Source organism: Lithobates pipiens, unplaced genomic scaffold (genome assembly GCF_037356315.1).
Source record: "Lithobates pipiens isolate NorthernLeopardFrog02 unplaced genomic scaffold, aLitPip1_a1.2 Scaffold_27, whole genome shotgun sequence".
NCBI lineage: Eukaryota > Metazoa > Chordata > Amphibia > Anura > Ranidae > Lithobates > Lithobates pipiens.
Genome location: NW_027507788.1, coordinates 89,004,175 through 89,013,869, shown reverse-complemented (window position 1 = coordinate 89,013,869; position 9,695 = coordinate 89,004,175). Strand labels below are relative to the sequence as shown.

At 45.8% G+C, this 9,695-nt stretch overlaps 1 protein-coding gene across 1 annotated transcript; it reads left to right on the top strand.

Moving 5' to 3' along the window:
• Positions 1 to 2,641: 2,641 nt before the first annotated feature.
• LOC143933976 (uncharacterized) lies at positions 2,642 to 5,681 on the top strand. The gene is made up of 2 exons (XM_077457193.1): positions 2,642 to 4,577; positions 4,857 to 5,681. Exons 1-2 carry the CDS (start codon positions 4,116 to 4,118, stop codon positions 5,379 to 5,381), a joined length of 987 nt encoding a protein of 328 aa, XP_077313319.1. The 5' UTR covers positions 2,642 to 4,115; the 3' UTR covers positions 5,382 to 5,681.
• Positions 5,682 to 9,695: the final 4,014 nt, after the last annotated feature.

Sequence of the window (9,695 nt, the reverse complement as noted above, 5' to 3'; positions counted from 1 at the left end):
GGACACATTGGCCAATTTCCATACATTTTTGTGACCATTGTCATTAATACAGTGATCAATGCTGTCAAAAATTGTCTTGATTACTGTCAAAATGTCACATGCAGTGAAGGTGTTTTATTAAGCACAAGGGGGCCAAGGAATGGTTTAAAGTGTGTTCTGGGTGAGTGTTTTTCTTAACTGTCTGGGGGATGGGCTAGCAGTGACATGACCCTGATCACTGCTCCCAATGACAGGGAGCAGACGATCGGTGTCATGTGACTAGGCAGAAGCGTGAACTAAAGTTTGTGTTGTAATGTACAATGTTTAATGTGCCAAAGTACTTATTTTGTTTGTTTTCTGCTTTTTGCCTCCCCAGTTTCCTTCATCGCCACAGGAATGGCAGACTGTGGCATCCCATTTTGCCACCAGGTGGGACTTTCCTAACTGCGGTGGTGCCATAGATGGGAAGCACGTCCACATTGTGCCACCACCCCATTCGGGGTCATACTTTTTTAATTACAAGGGGTTTCACAGTATTGTGTTAATGGCGGTGGTGTCGGCACAGTATGAATTTCTCTATGTGGACGTGGGGAAGAATGGCCGCATGTCGGATGGAGGAGTCTTCGCCGAGACGGAGTTCTACCGCCGTCTACAGACAGGTGGCCTGGGCTTGCCACCTGATTCGGAGAATGTGGAGGAACTACCCTTTGTATTCATTGCGGATGAGGCTTTTGCTCTGCACAACCACATAATGCGGCCATTCCCCCAAAGAGCCCTCACCCCGGAGAGGAGGGTTTACAACTACCGGCTGGCCAGAGCAAGAAGAGTGGTGGAAAATGCTTTTGGCATAATGGCCAGCCGGTTCCGTGTATTTCTGACGGATATCAACCTAGCGGAATACAAACTGAACCATGTCATCCTTACGTGCTGCATTTTGCACAACTTTTTGCACAAAAATTCAACGACATATTTCTCAGGAATAATGCCGGAGGCTGGAGTTGGGCCAGAATCTATGACAGGCCTGGATACTGGCCGTACTGGCTTGGCCCCCCAAAGTGCACGGGAAGTGCGTGAGAGATATGTCACTTATTTTAATGGTAGGGGGGCCATTGCAATGCCCCCCAATATTTAATTTTAAAAAAGAGGAAAATAATAAAATAACCTCAAATCTGAAATGTGTTTTCTTGCTTGCTTTTGGTTTGTGCTGTCTCCTATGTTATCCTAGTGTACTTGTAGTGCCAAGTGTATTTTCATTAAATTCAATAAGGCCCATTGTCACTGTATACACAAAATCCCTTTTCCCAAACTGGTATTAAGCATTGAAAGAATACGCCACACATTCTTGATTCTTCAAAATTTTAATTTGGCCACATTCACATGTGCCATTGAATATTTAGTGATGTAAAATTTTTGGGGGGTTTATTTAACTTTATTTGCCAAACATTTTTTGGTTTCCTTTTTTTTCAATTTTTTAAATATTTTTTTTATTTTTTTGGTGGTTTTTATTTTTCTAGTAAAAATATGAAAAATGTATAAAACAACAATCAGCCACAATCGTAAAAATTGGTGAAGTAAAACAATCTTTGCTTTAAAACAAGGGAAATGAAGAACATGATCGATATTCTGGAGAAACGGATTATATTCTCCCCAAAATATCGATCATGTTCTTCATTTCCAGCTGCATATTGTCAATCTGAGTCTTCATGAGATCCAGGCTAGTTCGCATGTCATCTAGTTCCCCATTCCAGCCCATTATCTGGCCAATCAGCCTTTGTGCGCTGTCACTGGAAAATGGGGCCCTTTCCACAAACAGAACATCACCTACAATAGATGTGAAAAATTGGGTCAAAAATTAGGCAGTCATACATGGATTTCAACAAGCTGGGGTGTCAGACACTCACCTGGTGGGGTGCCCAGCTCCCCTACTTCCTCCACCTCTCCTTCCTCAACCTCTCCTTCCTCGACATCCTCGGGGGGGGCACTGGTGCTTGGAAATGTGTCGCTTTCCACAACCACAACATCACCTAAAATAGATGTAAAAACATGTGTTTGGAAATATGCAGGTATACATCGATTACCTGAAGCTGTGGTGTCAGACACTCACCTGGTGGGGTGCCCATCTCCTCTCCTTCTTCCACCTCTCCTTCCTCCACATGCACATCCACGGGGGGGATGGGGCTAACCTCACATTCCTCCTGGCAAGGATGGCGGTCCCTGGGATCTTGCTTTGTGAGGCTTTTCTCCCCTATGAGAAATTAACAAACCAAAAGGTATACTTTAGCACACAGATATTTAAGGCCAGAACTAGGAAGATGAAACCTTGATTAGAAGTGTTGTACAATTGTCGGTTTATGAAGAGATGCAAAATGTGAAGACATGAGAAATCAATTCACTTTGCCAAAAAAGCTAATAAGTAGGTTTTTGTGCCAAGGTTCACACATGCCCAACCCCCCCCAAGTATACCAGGGAACCCCGTGTGGCGTGTGGTTTACCCTAATAAATGTTCTCTGGTGTCCCACACCTTTGCTCATGAGTGCAGATGTGTTTTTACCCAGCTGCCAAGTGTCCTCTCCTTCAATTACACTGAATGTTCTTTTCTAGTCATTGTATTTTGAAACACATCTAAACCACAATGTCCTAATCATTTGTTGTGTCCTAAAAATTACACACCCAAAAAATGCTGTTCAAACCCTGTATCATAAACGAGGTTTGCCACGAACAATTTACGAGGGTTTGTTCAAACGATACGATTCTTTACTGTAACCAACATGAAAGCAGCAATTTTTTACATTGTACAAAGGTAAAGCATATGGATCTGTATGCAATAATCATAAAATAGGAACACACGACAAGTACTTACTTTTTTTCAGAACTTTCTTGATCCTTCTGTATTGATCCGGCTCCCTCAATTTCAGGTCGGACCACCGTTTCCTCAATTGGTCTTTTGACCGTCGTACCCCAAAACGTTTATGCAGGGTCTTTACTACTTTGGCCATGATTCTGGCCTTGCGCAAGTTCGGATGGGTGTATGGTCCATGCTTGCCATCATAATCCCTACTTCGCAAGATTCCCACCATCTCCACCATTTCTTGAAATGCCATATTTGAGGCCTTAAATCTCCTCTTTCCGGATCGGGACGTTTGTGGCTCCGGGGATTCCTGACTACTGGAGTCGTTCATATGAAGCACCTGTTGTGTTTCCGCCATGTTTCTCCTACTGCGCACCGTTGAGAAAAGGGGGCGGGAAATATTCTTGTAAAAGAACGTCATGGGCGGGCAACGCAGGCGTAGTTCTACGCGGACGCACTGGGTCTTACGCCAAAATCACACGTCGTACGTACGTTAATAAGTGCGCAGAAAGGGCGGGAAACCATGAACTTGACTAAAAGAACGTCAGGGGCGGGCAACGCAGGCGTAGTTCTACGCGGACGCACTGGGTCTTACGCCAAAATCACACGTCGTACGTACGTTAATAAGTGCGCAGAAAGGGCGGGAAACCATGAACTTGACTAAAAGAACGTCAGGGGCGGGCAACGCAGGCGTAGTTCTACGCGGACGCACTGGGTCTTACGCCAAAATCACACGTCGTACGTACGTTAATAAGTGCGCAGAAAGGGCGGGAAACCATGAACTTGACTAAAAGAACGTCAGGGGCGGGCAACGCAGGCGTAGTTCTACGCGGACGCACTGGGTCTTACGCCAAAATCACACGTCGTACGTACGTTAATAAGTGCGCAGAAAGGGCGGGAAACCATGAACTTGACTAAAAGAACGTCAGGGGCGGGCAACGCAGGCGTAGTTCTACGCGGACGCACTGGGTCTTACGACAAAATGCACATGTCGTACGGACGTTAAGTGCGCAGAAAGGGGCGGGAAACCATGAACTTGACTAAAAGAACGTCAGGGGCGGGCAACGCAGGCGTAGTTCTACGCGGACGCACTGTATATAACGACAAAAATCACATGTCGTATGTTCGTTTGCGAAAATAGGAACAGAAGTTGGGAGCAAGAAAAACGAAGGTAAGTTTAAACCATTTCCCCAAATAAGTGGCAGATCCTGGAGTCTATCTTGGGCTAAGATTAGGAGAGTCTGAGCTAACATTATGTTTTTTGGCTTGTGTATTGTCTTGCAGAAAAATGAATAAAAAATTCAGGGATCCAGAATTTTTAAGTCTCTTTATAGACAAGTATAAAGAAATGTCTAATCTGTGGCATACCAAGAACAAGGATTATTTTAATAAACAAGTAAGGAGGGCAACACTGGAGAGATTTGTGACATTTGTGCAGCCTTGGATCCCAGAGGCAGACGTGGACTTTGTGGATAAGAAAATTCAAATATTGCAAAATATGTTCCGAAAGGAAAAGAGGAAAATACAACAATCCAAAACATCAGGAGCAGCACCAGGTGATGTGTATGTTCCCAGGCTGTGGTACTTTGAAAAGCTACGGTTCCTGGACGACCGATATAAACCCAGGGAGTCGCTTTCTACTCTTCCCTCCACCCTTCCCTCCACCCTTCCCTGCAGCATTCCCTCCACCTCAGCAGAGGCTGATGAGCCTTCCATCCTGGAGGAAGCGGATGCACCCAGCTGGAGCCAGGTATTTTTTTATCAAAAATAGTGAGATTCAGAATATTAATGATGTTAACTAGATGTTATTCGAATTTGTACGCTATTATTGATGTTAAAAAATAGTTAAAATTTGGACATATCAATTTACAGTAGTGGCCACAAATGTTTGTCACCAGCAGAAACAAGAAATAGTGGTGTCATAATGATACTCTTTTATATGTATTAACCGAATTTTGAAGTCAGGAGCTGAAAAATGTTTAGGATTGATGAACAAAAAACTAAAACAATGTCCCTTTTTTATACACAGGAGGAGCTCAGCCAGGAGGAAGGTGAGGAAAGTGGCAGGCAGGAGGAGGCTATGCCCACTCTCAGCCAGGAGGAGTCCATGCCCTCTGTCAGGCAGGAGGTGGCCGGGCCTAGTAGAAGGATGACGACTTCTCAAGTGCCTCCCCTCCGTCTTCCATCCAAAAGGGCCAAAAAAAATACACAGGCACAGGAGGAATCCCTGCGACTCATTAGAGAGGCGACTAATGTTTTAAACAGCCCCCCTGACGCAGAAGAGGCCTACGGCTGCTACATTGCCAGCCGGCTCCAGCAACTAGAGATGGGCCAACGTCTCCACTGCGAAAGGCTGATTTTCCTGTCCTTACAGAAGGGGCTCAGTGGAGATTTATCGGCCAACAGTACTATTGTGGAGCAAGTTCCTCCTGTTCCTCCTCCTCCTCCTCCTCCTGCCACGAGTCCACCACCGGAGACACAGCCTCCCAGGAAGGCTACAGGGAAGTCTGCAGGGAAGGGTGCAGTGAAGGGTGGAGCGAAGAGAAGAAGGTGATGACCTGGCTTCACTCTGGTCCGACCAACCACAGCCTGGGGACATATATACCATCTGATGCTGCTCTTGATGTCTGGGATTCTGGGACCATATTTGATTTTGTAAAATTTGAATTTTCTTGTCCACATAGTTTCACGTTTGCCCTGGGGCCAAAAGGCTACAGAAATGTCACAATTTTCTCCAGTGTTGCCTTCATTTTTTTGTTTGTAGAACCAGAATAAATGGATATTTTTGTTTGAAAATATAATTGCCTATGTGTTTTTTGGTCAAATACCTTTCTATAAAAGACAATGTGAAATTAACAAGGGACACTAACCTCCTTGAGGTTATAAACAAAATAAAAATGTTATTGTGGTAACTTGTCACCAGAATAAAAATAAAAAGGTTATTGTGGTAATGAAAAAAAAAAAAAAATAAATAAAGTTTTTGGTTTTAATTTGACGGAACAATTAAATATGGAGATCACAATAAAAAATAAATGGTCAAGAATTGTACCAAAAATATGTAGGCCAAAAATTAGTCACCAACATTTTTTCATTTTTTTTTATTTTTTTTTTGAGTAATTTTTTGATCAATATTTTTGGGTGAAATCATGAACATTTTTATTCTTGTGATCTCCATATTTAATTATTCGGTCAAGTTAACAACTTTTTTTTTTTGGGGGGGTTTTAATTGACAGAATAATTAAATATGGAGATCACAAGAAAAACATGGTAAAGAATTGTACCAAAAATATGGAGTAAAAAAAATTAGTAAAAAAAAAAAAAAAAAAAAAAAAATTCAGATGGGGCTTTAAAATAAAAACAAGATCATTCATGAGATGAGGAGAAATAAAACAGAAATGTGTTTGGTGAGAACTCTGTGAGTGAATATGAGCAGCAAAGCAACTTCGTTCTTCTAGCATTATAAATCAAAAGGCTTCGTTCTTCTAGCATTATAAAGAAGATGCGCTATACATTTAAACGAGCACAGAATTTGCAGCATGACGAATGTGCTACTTCCAATACGAACTGGAGTTTTACAAGACCGAGCACTTCCGTCTCGTACTTGCTTCAGAGCATGCGTCGTTTTAGGACTGTCGGAACAGCATACAGACGAGCGGACTTCTACATCGGACCTGGGTCCGGCGGAGTTCCGTCGGGAAAATTTGAAGCATGCTTCATTTCTAAAGTCCGTCAGACTTTTGCGAAGCTAAAGTCCGTTGCAGCCCACACACGAGCGGATAGTCCGCCGGACTCAGTCCGTCGGAGTTTGGATGTCGAAAAGTCCGCTCGTGTGTACGGGGCATTATTCTGCAGGGTAGAACTTTTATTTCAAGGTTGTTAGCGTTATTACCGTCAGCCCCGGATTCAGACTCCCGTATCAAGCTGGAAACTGCCGAATTGCAGACCTGCGCATGTGGGACCATTTCCTCCAGAATTGGAACAGGATTGCCATGTTCATTCCGGCGGCATCCTTTTCCTCTCCACAGGTGGGGTCAGATGTGGCTGCCACAGTCGGTTATGCTGCCATTTTTGGCACCCATTGGTTGGCCAGGCCATGGCCTGAGGAAATTTTAGCGATCCCAGGGTTCACAGATTCTTCTGCCTTGTTTAAGATCTTCCCCATTGTGGCAGCGGTCCAGGTGTGGGGTGGGTGATGGACGGGGCAGACGGTGGTTTTCTCCACAGACAATTTGGCGGCCATGGAGATTATCAACAAAGGCAGGTCCAGGTCTTTGGTTATCATGTCGTTTGTGCGCAGGTTAATTTGGTTGTCCCTACAGTACCATTTCCATATTCATTGTGAATTCATCAGTGGGGTGGAGAACGTTGCGGCAGATGCATTGTCACGGCTCAACTTCCCACTATTCTTCCAACAGGTCCCAGATGCAGACGTTTACGCCACACCATCCCCGCAGCCGTCACTTCTGAGGTTGGACTGAATTCCCATTTGCTGGATGCTGCAGCTTTAATCAATGTGTCATTGTCTACGAACACCAGGAAGGCGTATGCCTCGGCCTGGAATACTTTCCAGGTTTTCCGGTCTTGATATCCGTCTTTTGATGGGTATGATGTTCGCTCCCTGTTGGCGTTTGTGGCTTTCTGCCACTCCCAGTTGAAGTTGTCACATGGCACCATCAAGACTTATCTAGCGGGGGTTCAGCACCACCTGTCCCTGCAGGATCCGAATAGATCATCCATCTTCTCTGCTCATGCTGTTAAGGCCATTCTGAGGGGCGTCCTGAGGAGTAGCCCCCCTTCTTCGGTCAGGAGATTAACGGTCACGGGGCCCATTTTCCGGGGCATGTCTGAGTTACTGGACAGGCTGCCTTTTTGGGAAGTTCCTCAGTTTGGTCCTTAAAGCTGCCATCTACTTGGCATTTTTTAGGTTCCTTAGGCCGGGTGAGTTAACCCGTACCGGCCCGGGTTCACGAGTACTCACCGTAGGTCTTTTGGTTAGGCATCCGGACCATTACAGGTTGCATTTGTCTGCGTGTAAGACTCAGCAGTTTGGGGCTGGTACGGATGTGAGGTATTTCAGAACCGGCAGTGCTTGGTGCCCTGTGGCAGTCTTGGATCAACTTGGGGCGTTGGTTTCAGGCAAGCCGAGGGACAGCCTGTTGATACCCTTTCCTCACGCTCCCTTCACCATGGCACAGTTCACCGGGCATTGCCGGATGTTATGGTCTAATCTGGGTTTGAACCCGGCAGATCTTTCAGGTCATTCGTTCAGGATAGGGGCGGCTTCGGCAGCCTCTCGTCAGGGGATTCCGGCCCATGTAATTAAGAAATTGGGGAGGTGGAACTCTGCATGTTTCACTAGATACATCCCGGATCCGCATGTTGAGATGGCTCAGGCTTTCAGACATTTGACTGACTGATGTTACGGTTAATAAACTTGTTTGCTAAGCTACCCTATTGTCTTCTTTTTTGCCCCCTTTAGGTATACTGACCATTTTGGCACACCCCAGGTCTTTTTCCCTTGTGTTCTTTCATATCGTTCTCTTGTGATCTATCGTTGAGACTCCTAGTACAAATGAGAAGGCTGGCCGTCATCTGCTTAGTGTGCACCTAAAACTGCCCCAATTGCTGATGTTAGCTCCCTGCAGGCCATTAGTATGTGTGGAAGGCCAACAAGGAGAGGCAGACAGTCATGAGCCAATAAAAGAGGGCAAGCAGGCTCTGTGTCTAGAGGCAACAGTGCTGATCGTGGACACGGTGCATCGTCATCAGCACGTGGCCATGGGACACACTTGTCCTTATTTTCGGCAGCTGGACGTTTTGAGCTGCAGCATGCTGAAGACTTGGAAGAGTGGATGACCAAGCCCTCCTCATCATCCTCATCCTCTTTCACCCAGGCTCGGGGTACTGGCAAAGCAGCTGCCAATGTGGCCTCTTCCCTCATCTCAATGGCATCAGTCACTCCTTCCCTAGACCCACCATGTCCTGCTGTGGAGTCCCCCGAACTGTTTGAGCACAGTGTTGGGTACATGCTCCAGGAGGATGTTCAGCGTTTTGAAGGCTCTGATGATGATACCCAGCTAGAGAAGGGCAGTAGCGTGAGCCCAGAGAGAGGGGATGCCCAAGAAGGACAGCAATCTGGCAGTCATGTTCCACCAGCTGCAGCATACTGCCAGTTTGCTCCAGTGATGAGGAGGGAGGGGATGATGAGGTCACTGACTCCATGCGGGTGCCTGATAGGAGAGAGGAGGAGGAGGCACATTTCCAATGAGGCAGGATGCCCTCCAGGGGTCAGCTTAAGGGCAGCACATCGATTGAATCACACCGCAGAGCTCCGCCTGTGCAGGGCGCTGCCTCTGCGCATTATTCCAAAAGTTCTTTGGTGTGGGCCTTTTTGAGACGAGTGCATCAGATCGCACCGCTGCTATTTGCAATACAATATGTCTCAAATGTATCTCGTGTGGCCAAAACATCAGCTACTTGGGCACCACATGCTTGACCAGACATATGTTGACCTGCCATGCAGTTCGTTGGCAAGCGTACCTTAAAGACCCACACCAAAGAACAAAGCGGACCTCTCCTTGCTCCTCATCAGCTGGGATCTCCAACCCCACTATACCTTCAGTCCTCTCTGAAACCTGCACTGAGAGGATTGAAGGTGTAGAATTAGGTGTGTCACAGCCAAGTACTTGCAGACACTTTGCTAGCAGTACACTGATGTCCGATGTAGAAGGAAAATGTCCCTGCTCTAGCTGCTGGACCTTCGAAAGAAGTTCACTCCCAGCCATCTACATGCCCAGCAGTTAAATGCTAGCTTGGCTAAATTGCTACCGTAGCACTTCAACTACCGCCTTTTCAGTTGGTAGACTTG

What these genes read in the sequence shown, in the direction of transcription:
- LOC143933976 (XM_077457193.1), top strand. Translation starts at nt 4,116, where the DNA reads ATGAATAAAAAATTCAGGGATCCAGAATTTTTAAGTCTCTTTATAGAC. An exon ending in ATGCACCCAGCTGGAGCCAG is followed by an intron (nt 4,578 to 4,856) that starts GTATTTTTTTAT and finishes TTTTATACACAG; the next exon opens with GAGGAGCTCAGCCAGGAGGA.